Source organism: Octopus sinensis, linkage group LG19 (assembly GCF_006345805.1).
Source record: "Octopus sinensis linkage group LG19, ASM634580v1, whole genome shotgun sequence".
NCBI classification, from domain to species: Eukaryota; Metazoa; Mollusca; class Cephalopoda; order Octopoda; family Octopodidae; genus Octopus; species Octopus sinensis.
The window spans coordinates 45040634-45057110 of NC_043015.1; the positions used below are offsets into that span (position 1 = coordinate 45040634).

General features: G+C 39.1%; 1 protein-coding gene across 2 annotated transcripts in view; it reads left to right on the top strand.

The window, feature by feature from the left end:
* Positions 1–11832, top strand: part of LOC115221967 — a 26897-nt gene extending 15065 nt beyond the window's left edge. For both annotated transcript variants that reach the window (XM_029792065.2, XM_029792066.2), the window contains exons 2-6: positions 2265–3843; positions 4611–4843; positions 6578–6793; positions 8626–8692; positions 10194–11832. In XM_029792065.2, coding sequence (XP_029647925.1) covers positions 2310–3843; positions 4611–4843; positions 6578–6793; positions 8626–8692; positions 10194–11257 — 3114 coding nt within the window. In that variant the 5' untranslated portion in view covers positions 2265–2309 and the 3' untranslated portion in view covers positions 11258–11832. The remainder of the gene's footprint in view (positions 1–2264; positions 3844–4610; positions 4844–6577; positions 6794–8625; positions 8693–10193) is intronic.
* The last annotated feature ends 4645 nt before the right edge of the window (positions 11833–16477 follow it).

The window sequence follows — 16477 nt, forward strand, 5'->3', positions numbered from 1 at the left end:
CTCAAAGAAGGACTTGTATATATGCAAGTAATGTCATATTAACTTCTGAAGAACTGCAAAAGGTTCACCAGAAATACTTAAGCGGGAACATTTTTGATTGAAGATAAATTTTTTTTTGTTAGGATGATGAATATTTCAATCACATTGATAATCAATATTATTAGTAGCTGGCTTTTGAATGTCTTGACTAAATTCTTACTATAAAATGAAGTTTACCCTTTCATTACTGTATTTATTTTGAGATGCTCTATGTTTCATTCAATTATTTTAAATATAACAAAGAATTTAGTAAAATAACTTAGTTATCATTAAGCTAGTGTTAGGAACATAAATTGCGACTAAGGCTTGGCTGTATATTTTAATGCAAAACTTATGAAAACAAGACATTTGTACTACAGAGTCAGAACCGGTTTTGGCCGGGTTGGTAATGAAAGGGTTAAGCATTGTAAGATAGAAAATTCGACACCAATTAAAAGTTGTTTTTAATTGCAAACAGCTGCTATACAATTGCTGTTTTACTTTTGTATTTGTAGTATCATATTGTGGCGTTAATTCATTTCTTGTGAGTATGATTAATTTTAGTTGGTGTTACTTCGAAATGGAGTTCCTCTGAAGGATGTCTAGAGTAATGTAATATGATGTGGAACTCCGAGATCAGGGAGTCTCTCCAGATCGAACTGCAACTTCTCCACATTGAGAGATCATAATGCCAGTACTAACGGACATGTGAGTAAAATGTTTCAGGAAAGAATCTCAAGAAGACACTTGCCCAAGGTGCCACAGTTTCAGTTGGTGAAGGCGCATGGGTTACTGGTTAGGATGCTGCACTCATGATCATGAAATTATGGTTTTGATTCATAGACCAGGCAATGTATTGCGTTCTTAAGCAAAACACTTCATTTTACATTGCTTCAGTTCACTCAATTGGCAAAAGCAAGTAATCCGGCATCCCATTCAATGCAGAATGTATGTTGCACCATGGAAACCAGTTCTATGAATCTATACAACTCAGGAAGGATCTTTATCATATCTGATCTTGTAGTTTCAGTTTATCATGCTTGGGAATCATTTTTTCACATTCAAAATGGCCAGGTCTGGCCTCTCACACCTAAGCTACAATGTCATTCTACAAATAAGCAAATACGTCATTGAAATCTTGAAGCTAGAAGATAATACATGATTAACTCTAAACAACGTGAATAAATAAACAGTGCATTAGACGGAGTGGAGGCACATGGCCCAGTGGTTAGAGCAGCAGACTCGCGGTTGAGGGATCATGAGTTCGAATCTCAGACCGGGCGATGTGTGTGTTTATGAGCGAAACACCTAAGCTCCACGCGGCTCTGGCAGAAGGTAATGGCAAACTTCTGCTGACTCTTTCGCCACAACTTTCTCTCACTCTTTTCTCCTGCATCTCGCAACAGACCAGCGTCCTGTACAGGTGGGAAACCTATACACCAAGGAAACCGGAAAACCGGCCTTGATGAGCCAGGCATGGCTCGAAAAGGAACAAACATTAGACAGAGTAGCTTGAATGTTAAAGGGTTAAGTATCAGAAGGTAAACTGTAATATGCAAGCAGTAAATAAAACCCATATTTAAATCAATTGAACCTTAATTTAAAAGCAAGGTTTTAATTGTCATGCCTTGTATTTTGGAGAGAGTTTACACATGTAGACAAAAACCCTCGTTAGACTCCACGTGTTTTACCCTTAGCATAGAAAAATTAATACCTTTCCCTTCTGCACCTCAGTGAGGTAGCATGGGTTTTGGTTATCCTCAGTAGTAACCAAATTGGTTGCCTCCTGCCTACTTAAATGTAACATACCTTCTACCATGGCAAACACACATATATATATTTCTTTACTACCCACAAGGGACTAAACACAGAGGGGGACAAACAAGGACAGACATAGGTATTAAGTCGATTACATCGACCCCAGTGCGTAACTGGTACTTAATTTAATCGACCCCGAAAGGATGAAAGGCAAAGTCGACCTCGGCGGAATTTGAACCCAGAACCTAACGGCAGACGAAATACGGCTACGTATTTCACCCGGCGTGCTAACGTTTCTAGTGGCTATCCCGTGCAGTCAGCACACTCTTGTGCCATACCATTGATTAATCTGATGGTCCATTAAAATATATGAATGGTTTTTCATTAAAATAGTTAATGGTTTGTCCTGTCATGTAATTAACTTAACCCACACACACATGTTTTTGTATGAAATCATAAATAATTTTGAAATCGCTTTTTCTTTCCAGACGAGAAAACTGATTTGAATTTCAAGGGGAAGATTAAAATTAAAAATGGATGACAATACAAAAGTAATGTTGAAGCTGGCTACTTTCTTAGCTCAGCAGAACAACTCTCGTGTCAACAATACAGGAAACCAAAACCCTCTTACAGAACTGGCTACCCAACTATTGATGAATAGCACTAGTGAAACCCTTGCCATACCAACGTCTCTGCAATCACACCCAGCAAAACAACTGCCATCTCATCAACCAGACAACAGCACCTCTAGCATGTTTCAAACACAAGCTTCACCAGTGCCTATCTCTCAGAACACTTCATCAAATCACATGAATAATACTTACAGTGTAAATGCTTCATCACTTCAAGGGAACATCGCAAATACAAAGAGTTCAGTTCCTAGGGCTAATGAGATGATGTCGCTGAACAATACTTCAAACAAAGACATGATTCCAGTAGCATCCCCAATCAACAGAGATTCTTTTAACGTAATGTCCCCTGTTATGGATCAAGAAAACTTCTCTCCTATCAACAGAGACAATTTCCCCATCAGCAGGGATACATTTAACGTGACAACTGCCAACTCTTATCCTATCAACTCACCTATGAATCACGACACATTCACCACAGCTTCTTCTGTCAACCGAGATTCCTTTACAATGTCATCCGCAGTCAACAGGGAGTCCTATCCTGCAACATCATCTGGAAATTCACTCTCATCATCCCCAGCGACTAACCGGGAAATGTTAACTGTAATGCCGCCAGTAAATAGAGACACGTTTTCTGCTGCTTCTCCTGTCAACCGAGAAACGTATCCCAATAATCCTGCTATGAATAGGGATACATTTAACGTCAACCGAGACAACATGAGTGGGAATTGTCCTGAGACAAGAGATTCATTTTCTTCAGATTGCTCTGCTACTAGGGTCTCCTTTAACATAACATCACCAAGAAATCGAGAAAATTACACAAGTACTCCAGTTATTGGTCGAGACTCGTATTCGGTAACCTCCCCAGTTAATAGCGACTCTTACGGATCTGGGATGCCAACGAGCCATGAGTCTTACCAAGTCAGTTCTCCTTCTAACCGAATTTCTGAAGATTCTGCTATGAACTCTTTGAATATGATGCGAGGGGATATCTCCAGAAATACAGCTTTAACAAGAGTTCCTGATGAGATGAATATGAACCAAGTGGAGGACATGGTTGTCACTAGTGGCGGTGGTGGTGGAAGTAGTAACGGTAGTAGTATTAACAGCGGTTTGGGCTCAATCAACAGTTCAATGTCATGCAACCTGTCTTCCATGAACTCTTCTTCCAATGAAGTGCATATAAACTCTTCAAATAATTGTGCCTATTACAAGCGACCGATACAAGGAGAAAAGGGACGATCGTATCCCCAGCCAGTCATACTTCGATCACGACCTCGTCCTGTTAAAGAGAGGTCTAAAAGAGGTCCCAAAGAGAAGGATTATTTCAGAACTGCTTTCTTTTGTCTACCAAATGTGACAGCCCGACTCCCACGCTTTACGTCCTCTGATCCTCGTGAGCAAGACCTTGTCCTCGATTATCAAAAACAAGGTTATGGTAAGAAATGTTTCTTTTATGTTCTTTTAATTAATGCCCCCTCCCCTCTCAAAAAATTTCTTGTCTTGCAAGTTACTTGGTTACCCTTCCAGTGCTGGTGCCACATAAAAATCATCCAGTCCAGAGTGTGAAGTGGTTGGCATTTGGAAGGGCATCTGGATGTAAAAAGACCATGCCAAAACTGACCTCACCTATGCTGGTGCCACATAAAAAGCATCCAGTCCAGAGTGTGAAGTGGTTGGCATTTGGAAGGGCATCTGGATGTAAAAATACCATACTAAAACTGACCTCACCTATGCTGGTGCCACATAAAAAGCACTCAGTCCACTCTATGGGGTGGTTGGTGTTAGGAAGAGCATCCAGCAGTAAAAGCCATGCCAAAACAGACACGGTAGCTAGGGTAGTTTTTCTAGCTTGGTGTAGTCTCCCACCTGGCCGGCTCCTGTCAAACCGTCCAACCCATGCCAGCATGGAAGGCAGACGTTAAACAATGATGATGAAAATAATACTCTTCCTGTTTTGTATCATCATCATCATCATCATCATCATTTAACGTCTGTTTTCCATGCTGGCATGGGTCAGATGGTTTAAGGTGGTTGGCATTAAGAAGTGCATCCAGCCAGCCATATCAAAACAGTGAAGCCTGGTGCAATCTTCTGGCTTGCCAGCTCCTGTCAAACCATCCAACCCATGGAAAATGAATGTTGTTGTTGTTGATGATGATGGTGATGATGATCGCTTGACCTAAATTAATTTTTCTTTTACAGGTTTCCCAGCAAAAGACTACTTTGAAGGCAAACCTCAGAAGACTTATATTCGTCTCAGTCATGATGAAGAAAGTTTCCGTTGCTTTCTGTTAAGTATTTATCCGAAACTTGAGGGAAAGTATTATGAACTTTATAGAATTGATCGGCAGAGAAATTTGGTTCGCATTGAAGCTAAGACCCCCCGCGGTATCAAGAATGCTAAATACCAAGGAACGATCATCATTTTGCCCTACGTAAGTTTGCAAGGTCGCACTATTTGTATTTGTACTTCATTTAACAGCTTTAGGACCTTTTCGGTTTGAACGGCAGTTTTTACAAATAATTTCCACGTAACTAAACACTTTTAAACTTCGTATACTGGTAGAATGTGTTTATAAAACATCTTTTTCTCTTGGCTTTATTGAGAAAATTCTATAGTTTGTAAGATATTTGTTGTTTTTTACTTCAATTTCTGCAATTTCAACCATCCCTTCTCATTCAGAACTCCCACTACAAGATATAATGATTAGGTAATGAAATGACTTCAACAGGGCCAATGTTTCATCTGTAAAAAAACACAATGCGAAACATCCACTTATCAGTTGGCAATTAGTAGAAATTTACAATAGTCTAAAGTGGCTGAAGACTTTTGCATGGTACCGGAGTGGTTGGTGCTACACTCACGGACTGGTTGGCGTTAGGAAGGGCATCAAGCTGTATAAACACTGCCAGATCAGACTGGAGCCTGGTGCAGCCTCATGGCTTCCCAGACCCCGGTCGAACCGTCCAACCCGTGCTAGCACAGAAAACAGACATTAAACGATGATGATGATGATATATAGAATTAAGAGTCAGAACCTCCATAAAGTAATTCAATTAATAATGAAAGATGCTATCTATAATAAAATATAAATTTAAATATATTATTATTAACATTATACTAAAAATTTACCTGAACTTTTCTGAAAACTTAAGAAGTTAGACATGATGGTTGTCAAGTTAAAGTGCTGGATTATTGATTAAATTTTCATAGTTTCAAATTAGACTCTGCCATCGTTTTCTCTCCTTTGGCTGGCCATATAATTTTTCATATCTCAGTCTGCCTGGCTGACAACAAGCTTAATTCATACTTCATGATTAACAGATTACTGCAATAAAAAGTGTGGAGTGGCTGTGTGGTAAGTAGCATGCTTACCAACCACATGGTTCCGGGTTCAGTCCCACTGCGTGGCACCTTGGGCAAGTGTCTTCTACTATAGCCTCGGGCTGACCAAAGCCTTGTGAGTGGATTTGGTAGACAGAAACTGAAAGAAGTCCGTCGTATATATGTATACATATATATATGTGTGTATATTTGTGTGTCTGTGTTTGTCCCCCCAACATCGCTTGACAACTGATGCTGGTGTGTTTACGTCCCTGTAACTTAGCGGTTCGGCAAAAGAGACCGATAGAATAAGTACTAGGCTTACAACGAATAAGTCCTGGGATCAATTTACTCGACTAAAGGCAGTGCTCCAGCATGGCCACAGTCACATGACTGAAACAAGTAAAAGAGTAAATGTTGAGACTCCTTCATCATTATCATCATCATCATTTATTATCCGTTTTCCCGTGCTTGCATGGGTCAGATGGAATTTGTTGAGGCAGGTTTTGTACAGTCAAATAACCTTCCTGTCACCAATCCTCATCTATTTCTAAGCAAGGTAATATTTCCCCCGCAGTTAGACGTGTGTTTCCGGTACCAGTTGCGTACTGGAGTCGATCTAACTGACTAGCCCCCTACCCAAAAATTTCGGGCCTTGTGCCTAGAGTAGAAAAGATTCATTTCAGTCATTTGACTGCAGCCATGCTGGAACATTGTCTTCAAAATTTACAAAACCCTCCAAAAATGTGAAGCAATTTAATAAACTAAATTATGAATTAAACTTTCTTACTTTTTAATTTAATTTCTTCTTTTGTATTTTTTCAAAAACTTTTTTTTTATTTAGCCTGAAGCTTCAAATCCACCATCAGCTGTTGTGCACAACCCAAGTAGTATTGGAGACTTTCCTGTCCAGCTATGCAATGATTCCATTGAAAATATTAATGAAAACAATGAATGTGAAGAAGAAAACATGATACCATCACCAAGTGTCTGTGGTTCCACGCCCCAGCAATCTCCTTTCATGCCACCAAACCATGAAGTAGCTACATATGATCATAAGGTAACTATCTTTAATATAAATTATGATTGATTGAATTGGCAGAATTGATTAAGTGTCAGACAAATGTTAGTAATATCCATTTACACTGTAAGTTGAAATCTCGTAATGTTTGTCTTGCATTTCAACCTTGCAGAGATTTTATCCTGTTAGGGAATATGTTGAATAAAATCATAATTAACTGATCCTCCTGTATTTTCTTTTGCCCAAGGCCAGGAACTTTACAGCACCCCTTGTATGTATGTATATGTCACGTGATCGACCAGGCTATCAGATGTTGCTACGCATCGCTGGTCACAATGTGCTTCGCATTGTTTTAGCCTTCAAATGATGCCACCCCACTGGCTAAGGGAGCAGGCCAACAGAAGACAGAGTGAGAGAAAGTTGTGGTGAAAGAGTACAGCAGGGATCGCCACCACCCCCTGCTGGAGCCTCGTGGAGTTTTAGGCGATTTCGCTCAATAAACACTCACAACGCCTGGTCTAGGAATCGAAACCGCGATCCTACGACCGCGAGTCTGCTGCCCAAACCACTGGGCCATTGCGCCTCCACACACATATATATATATGTGTGTTCCCAAATACATGCACACACGTGTGTGAGTGTATGAGGGGTGCTGAAAAGTTAGTGGCTTTAAGGTATCATGAAAGTCCTGGCTGGAGGTCCAACCTTCCAAGTTCTTTTACTGAGCTACAAAAAACTGAAGGACCCCTGCAATAAGTTTATGAATCTGAAAGGGGAATTTGTTGAATTAAATCATAATTAACTGATCCATCTGTATTTTCTTTTACTCAAAGCCAGGAACTTTTTAGCATCCCCTCATGTGTGTGTGTCTCCTCCCTCACATGATAATAATTAATAAATGAATGTTGCTGTCATTCATTTCCAATATTCTTTGAAAACATGTCAGGCCATGGGGAAATATTACCTTGCTTGGAAACTAGTGAGGGATGGCAACAAGAAGATGCATTCGTCTCTAGAAAATCTGCCTCTATAAACTCTGTCCAACGCATGCAAGCATGGAAAAGAGAACATGAAAATGACGGTGATGATGATGATGATGAATAAAATAGGGGACAGGTTTGTTATTGGGTGGGTTCAACTGGTTATTCATGCCTATAAATTTATGGCCTTAAGTCAGTTTCAGAATTATTAGTATTCATCATCATCATCATCATCACGATCATCCAGTGTCTATCTTCCATGCTGGCATGGGTTGGATGGGTTGACAGGAGCTGGCAAGCTTGAGAACTGCACCAGGATCCATTGTTTGTTTCGGCATGGTTTTTGTGGCTGGATGCCCTTCCGAACACCAACCACTTTACAGAGTTGACTGGGTACTTTCCGTGTAGCGCCAGCACTTGCAAGGTCACCAAGTAACTTGCAAGATCTTTTGAGAGTGAGGGGATGATATTGGAGGCAGTGGCTTTGTGCCAGGTGGTGAGAGGTTATAGTATAACAGAGGGGCAGAAACAGGTGTTTGCTGTAGAGGGGATACATGGTTACCCTAGTCAGACGAAGAGAGTGAGAGAGAGCAGGAGGAGTGAGCAAGATTGAGAGAGATGGTGGCGCTGTGAATATAAATGGGATTATTATTACATAAGGGACAAGAATATAAATGGGATTATTATTGCTGGGAGTACAAGAGTAGAAAGTTCAGGTTGAATGCAAAACAGGGGGCGGGGTAGTGACTGGTGAAACCTGGCTGTATAGAGTCGGGACAACAAGATAGCAATGATACAGATGGCAGGGCAGGGAGGACAGGGTTGACCTGCAGGATTAGGGAGGAAGAGATGAATAAAGTATTAATTTATTCCATGTTTTCTACTTCAAAGGAATCCTACGAGTTATCACCTCCATCTCCAGAACGTGATATCAAACCATTTCAAAGATTTGATTCTGGTACGTATCCATTATTCATCCTGATACTTTTTTTACCTCATTTTTGAAGACAATGAATTTCAGAATATCATATTATCTTTTTGAGAATTAGTCCTAAGTAGCATCTTTTAAATTGTCTTATTTTTTTTTTCATATCTTTCGTACTTTAAATACTGCTTGAATTTTCTCCATATTTAACAATCATGAAATATATGTAGTTAGGTGCAGGTGTAGCCGTGTGGTTTAAGACCCTTGCTTCCCTACTGTATAGTTTTAGGTTCAGTCCCACTGCGCAGCACCTTGGATGCTTATTTTCGATCTTCTATGAAAACATGTCCAGTCATAGGAAAATATTACCTTGCTTAGAAACAAGCGAGGTTTGTCAATCTGACCATTGAAAAATCTACCCCAACAAGTTCTGGATCATGCAAGCAAGGAAAAATTAACATTAAAACAATGATGATGATATTTCACTTCTAAATTAGAGGTTAATAATCTGAAAGTTTATAATCATACATGCATTGTTGTTTTAATTTTTTTTTAAATTAATTTTTTTACTTGTTTCAGTCATTGAACTGGTGGCCATGCTGGAGCACCACCTTCAAAGGTTTAGTCAAACAAATTGATTCCAGTACCTATTTTTGAAGTCTACTACTTACCCTATCAGTCTCTTTTGACAAACTAAGCTACCTGGACATAAACAAACCTACACCAGTTGTCAAGTGGTTGTGGGAAAAGACACACAGTGGGTGTCATACATATATGTATATGACACACATCATCATCATTGTTAATGTTCATATTCCATACTGGGATGGGTTGGATGGTTTAACAGGAGTTCACAAGCTGCTGGAGAGCTGCACCAAGCTCCAATTGTCTGTTTTGGTGCCACATAAAAAGCCCCATGTTGATGCCACATCAAAAGCACCCGTGCTGGTGCCATGTGTAAAGAACTGGTGCTAGTTCGTCATAAAAAGCACCCAGTACACACTGTAAAGTGGTTGGCATTAGGAAAGGCATCCAGCTGTAGAAACCATGCCAAGACACACTCATATACTCATATATATATATATATATATATATATACACTTAAGGTGGTTTTAGAGTCAGATCCTGGCTGCTATTTTCAGCATGGCGGTATCTCGTAGATACCCTAAGTTATAATTTTATATATATATATATATATATATATATATATATATTCAGTGGGCTTCAACATAGTTTCTGCCAGCCAAATTCACTCATGAGGCTTTCACAGACACAAGGTTATAGGAGAAGACACTTGCTCAATGTACCAGGCAGTGGGACTGAACCTGAAACCACCCAGTTGGAAAGCAAGCTTTTTAACCACACAGCATACCATTAAATTTTTTTTTTTACATCTTAGTTGTTACTGTCAGGCTTTTGTTTTATACTCTTGCACTAGTTCCATTTATTTTCTATTCTCTGATTGATTTAATATTTAGATGTTCCAGTTGTATCTAATTTCGAATTTTAATTTCTCTTATTTTCTTTTGCACAGAAAATTCTGAATTATTTCAAAGAATTTCCCTCATAAAGCAAACTCTTTCCGAAACGAGAAACTTGAAGATGGATAAAAGGTCTATCGTTGGAAATCTGTTGGAGTTGTATCGTGCTGAGCATACCATCTGTAACTATGACATCCGGGTCACATTTAACAATGACCCCAATCTCACTTTATCGAACGATCCATCATTTCAAACACGTCACATGTTTTGTATATTCTGGAAGAAAATTTTCAACAATAATTTCGTCGGAAATGAAGAATACTATCCAGTCATAAGTCCCGAGGCTGAAGACGATATGTTTGAAATTCTCGGCCGCATTCTCGCTCATGGATTAATATTATGTAACTATTGGCCTATCCAGTTTGCTGTGGCATCAGCCACCTACATGCTCTGTCAAGGCTGCTCTGATGAGCTCATTTTGAAATCATTCACCAATTGCCTCAGTGGATTTGAGCAGAGGATTGTCATGTCAGCCCTAAAGGAATCTCGTTCCCAAATTGGAGAACCAACTTTCTCTTCCACTCTAGAAACCAATTTATCAGCATTTCTATGGACTAACGGTTGTCAATTAGACCGACCTGGTCAGCTTCCTGGTATTTTGTTAAGCATAGCCAGAAGTTACCTTATATACCAACCATACTGGGCACTTGTGAAGCTGAAAAAAGGAATGGAACACTGCAGCAATAAAGTATTCAAAGATTGTTCTGAAAGCGATGTTGAAAATTTATACAAAACATTAACACCTGAAGCATCTCAAATTTGCAAATTAATCAAGTATGAGTTTAGTCAAGAAGAATCTCACCAGGAAATTGAGAAAACATTACAGACTTACTTAGAAAAATTACTTTGGGAAATGTCATTAGTTGAACTTGCAAACTTGTTACAATTGTGGACTGGTGTGAACTGCTTGTCACAACAAACTTTGTTTGTGAAATTTGTGAACACTTCAGATCAGTTGCTGTTTCAGAATCATAAATCTCTGCTCCGAATCCCTCGCAAAATACAGACATTTAAAGAATTTACAGAATCCATTCAATTACTTCTGGATGGAACATGATAAATTCTGTTTGCATGAGGGAGGAAAAAGATTACCTATTCATTTATATACATACACACATACATATACATATATATATATATACACATGTTTATTTTCTCCTTTCATAGATTTTTCTTTATTAGAAATGAAGATAAATCTCAGCTATTTTTGTTGTCTTCTTTTATTTAAAAAGGTTGGTCTGATTGTTGTTATCGATATGAAAGTTGCCACCAGATGTAAACCGATAATTTAAATTACAATTATTTTTGAAATGTAACCTTGCCAATTCCCTTTGAATAATTCAAAAGGAAAGAGGTCCGTAAACTAGTTCCACACTAAGACATCAACTGAAAATGCATGTGCTCCATCTACCACATTCACTATGACCTTGTATGTATTAACCATTATCACCACCACCATCATCATCATCATATAAAACAGTAATAATAATCTGCAAAGAAACATTAGGTTGTCTCAAAAATGCTTAAGGAACCAGCACCAGACTGGATGCTTTTTAGGATCTAGTTTGGTACCCATCAAAGCTAAAATCGTTCCTTCCATCTATACTTAATAAAACAGCCAATCAGTATTTATGTACTTCTTACTGACAAAGTCCTTATGCTTAACCAAAGGAGATCATAATTTTGATCATTCATAATTGTTTTAATTTCAATACTCTCTCGTTCTCTCTCATGTTTCTCTCCATCAACAGCAATCTAATCATTGCATCAATTGTACAGAGATATAAGATGTCTATCAGCACAACAAAACACCATACTGTGTAGCCAAGTGTATCACACATTTTCAAGTTTCAGCTTTCTGTTAAAAGCCATTTCACCACAGATACAAAACTACTATTGAGAAATAATGCACAATTTTCATCATTTTTTTTTTTTACTTTCCCTAAGAATATAGGTTTATATGATAAACCTATAATTCATAATAAGCCAATATACATATACCAAGACACAATATTGGTTGTAATATAACCACTAAGTCAACATTGTTTGTAATACCATTGCTAGTTCAGTAATACAACTAATTTGTTCAATTTTTGCTAAAATTGATTCCATTTTCCATCCTTCATGGGGAGGGTTTATAAAATAAGCACCAGTCATATATTAAAATCAGGTCAGTTTCTCCCTGTCTTTCTAAAAAGTATTGTGCCTTGTTGAAAGAAATTGATAATTCAGATAGAAGTGGATATAATCATCATCATCATTATTTAATGTTCACTTTTCCAAGCTTGCATGGGTCAGACGAAATTTGCTGAGACAGACTTTCTATGTCAGATGCCAGATACCCTTCCTGTCACCAACTGTCACCTGTTTCCAATCAATATTATTTTCCCTTTGCTAAACATTGTTTTTCATAGAAGACTGAAATAAACAACTTCATTTGTACGACAACAAGGCCTGTTTACAACCATCACGGTTATCTAGACAAGGACATACACACACACACACTTCTTTCATTTTCCATCTATAAAGTTCACTCACCAAGCCTTGGTCAGTTTGGGATTAAAGTAGAAGACTTGCTGAAGGTGCTGTGCAGTGGGACTGAACCCAAGACCACATGGTTGGGAAGCAAGCTTCTTAACCACACAACTATGCTTGCACCTATTAGGAATGTAACAAAATAACTTCACAGAGGTTGAAGTGGGTTTTTTTTTAATGATTTAGTATGTAGGAAGGGGCCTTTGCAGGCTCTCCTGCACCTGTGAGACTATTATCATTAATGTCATCTTCGAATCTTAATAAGTCAACACCTCAACACCTGAGAGAAAGATGAACCGTGAAGGATTTCCAGAGGGAAGACATTCTGAGAAGGAAAGATTGGGTGTACTGAGTAGTACCAGGTCTAGGGGTGGAGGTGAACACAGTATGGGTGGAGAGACAAGTAGGACAAGAATGTCTCCAAGACTTCTTGAAAGTTTATAAAATAAGTGCTCAGTATAAAGACTATTATAGTCATAATCATCATCATCGTTTAACGTCCGCTTTCCATGCTAGCATGAGTTGGACGATTTGACTGAGGTCTGGCGAACCAGATGGCTACACCGGACTCCATTCTGATCTGGTAGAGTTTCCACAGCTGGATGCCCTTCCTAACGCCAACCACTCCGAGAGTGTAGTGGGTGCTTTTATGTGCCACCGGCACAAGGGCCAATCAGGCGGTACTGGCAACGGCCACACTCAAATGGTGCTTTTTATGTGCCACCTGCACAGGAACCAGTCCAGCGGTACTGGCAACGACCTAGCTCGAATGTTTTTTCACCTGCCACCAGCACAAGTGCCAGTAAGGCAACGCAGGTAATGATCATGCTTGAATGGTGTTTTTTACGTGCCATCGGCACAGAGGCCAGCCTGTTGCTCTGGCAAATAATAGAAAAAGGCAAAAGGAGAGAGGAAACATAGCATGGTGTAGGCCAGAGGCTGAAGGATGTCTACTCTTTACTCTTTTACTTGTTTCAGTCATTTGACTGCGGCCATGCTAGAGCATCGCCTTTAGTCGAGCAAATCGACCCCGGGACTTATTCTCTGTAAGCCCAGTACTTATTCTATCCCGCTAAGTAACAGGGACGTAAACACACCAGCATCGGTTGTCAAGCAATGCTAGGGGGACAAACACACACACATACATATATACGACAGGCTTCTTTCAGTTTCCATCTACCAAATCCACTCACAAGGCATTGGTCGGCCCGGGGCTATAGCAGAAGACACTTGCCCAAGATGCCATGCAGCGGGACTGAACCCAGAACCATGTGGTTGGTTAGCAAGCTACTTACACACAGCCACTCCTGCGCCTGTCTGTTTATAACTTTATGCAAAAAAAAAGTCTAGGATGGCTACTCCATTGTGGGCCTCAATTGAGCTTTGAAGAATATCAGTAATTGTTAGGAGCTAAAGTATCTTCTTCTGACTTGAAGAGAAGAGCCAGTCCTCGGTATGTTTAAATCCTGGCAGAATTAGCTTGATGTGTTTTTCACTACATCCCACTACCAAACTTGATAAACGAGCAAGTAGTTAAATACTGATTTAATTCACTGCACCCTCTGGCAAGAAAGGTAAAATTAAAAAAAAAAAAAAAAAAAAAAAAAAAAAAAAAATTTGTGCCAAAAGAAATCAATGTTTTATCAGAACATGTATAACCAGAGCGATGGTTATACATGTTCTGATAAAACATTGATTTCTTTTGGCACAAAAGTGTTTATTGGTAAAGTCAACCACAATATATGAAATATGAATCGTATCTTGACCAAATGTAGAACATCTACTTTAGACCAACATCATCTTTCTCTTCAGAGGTCTTACATTATTGTTTTAAATTTTTAAAAAATTGTTATCCAGGGTTACTCTCTTTACTCTTTTACTTGTTTCAGTCATTTGACTGTGGCCATGCCGGAGCACCGCCTTTAGTCGGGCAAATTGACCCCAGGATTTATTCTTTGTAAGCCTAGTACTTATTCTATCGGTCTCTTTTGCCGAACCACTAAGTTACGGAGACGTAAACACACCAGCATCGGTTGTCAAGCGATGTTGGGGAGACAAGCACAGACACATAAACACACACACACACACATATATATATATATATATACACACACACAATATATATATGTATATGTATATATATATATATACATATACATATATATATATACATATATATATATATATATATACATATATCATCATCATCATCATCGTTTAACGTCCGCTTTCCATGCTAGCATGGGTTGGACGGTTCAACTGGGGTCTGGCAAGCTCGAAGGCTGCACCAGGCCAGTCAGATCTGGCAGTGTTTCTACAGCTGGATGCCCTTCCTAACGCCAACCACTCCGAGAGTGTAGTGGGTGATTTTATGTGCCACCGACACAGGTGCCATATATATACATATATACATATATATATATATATATATATATATACATATATATATATATATATACACACGAGCAAACCCCCCCCCCCCGTCCAATGGACGGTGCTGAGTTGTCAAACATTTAAACCAAATTTTCTCAAAACAACTTGTCCCTTTGAGAAACACTGATTTAACCTAAATTTGAGACAGCAGCAAAAGAAGAAATAAAGATAGACTTCCTTCCTTCATGCCAAGTTTGAAGAGAATATCTCTTTTGCATCTTACTTTTTTGGTCTCTTAAATATACTGCATTTTGTGGCATTATTTCAAGCCAGCCGGACTTTTTTGTGCAAACAGCACATGCATTTTTCTCGCGTACGCATAGTATCGATCGCAACAGCTGATGTGCTTGCGCGTATAAATGCACGTTCCCACAGCTTTATTGATCGCATTCTCACCTGGAATCGATTTTCGTAATTTTTTCAAGACTTGTACACACCCTGATACCATCGGTATCTACATATCAAATTTGAGCACAATCGGATGGAGGATGCCCGAGATCCTAGAAGACACACACCCAGACAGACAGACAACAGATTTTATATAATAGATATACATATTTATGACAGGCTTCTTTCAGTTTCCGTCTACCAAATTCACTCACAAGGCTTTGGTCGGCCCAAGACTACAGTAGAAGACACTTACCTAAGGTGCCACACAGTGGGACTGAACCCAGAATCATGTGGTTTGGAAGCAAGCTTCTTACCATTCAGCTACATCTGTGCCTATATTGTTTCATTTCAAAATATCAGGAACTATTGTCAGGGAGAAAACAACAAAGAAATCTTTACCTGTTTTATCCTTCAGCTTTCAGATTAATCTGCCAAATGCAATGTTTATTTCTTCACGTTGCTTTGAATTAATAATGCATTATACTTTTACCTGTTTCAGTCATTTGACTGAGGCCATGCTAGAGCATCACCTTTAGTCGAGCAAATCGACCCCAGGACTTATTCATTGTAGGCCAAGCACTTATTTTATTGGTCTCATGTCAAATTGCTAAGTTACTGGGACGTAAACACACCAGCATCTGTTGTCAAGTGATGTTGGGGAGACAGACAGACACACACACACACACATATATATACGACAGGCTTCTTTCAGTTTCCATCTAACAACTCCACTTGGTTGGCTCGAGACTATAGTAGAAGATACTTGCCCAACATGCCATGCAGTGGGACTGAACCCAGAACCATGTACTTGGTAAGCAAGCAACTCCTGTACCTATTATCTCATAGTTTGGGGATTTCAAAGGCATAAGTGTTGATTCTTAGCATGTAGGTGTGAAAGGCCAGATCTGGCCAGTTTGAA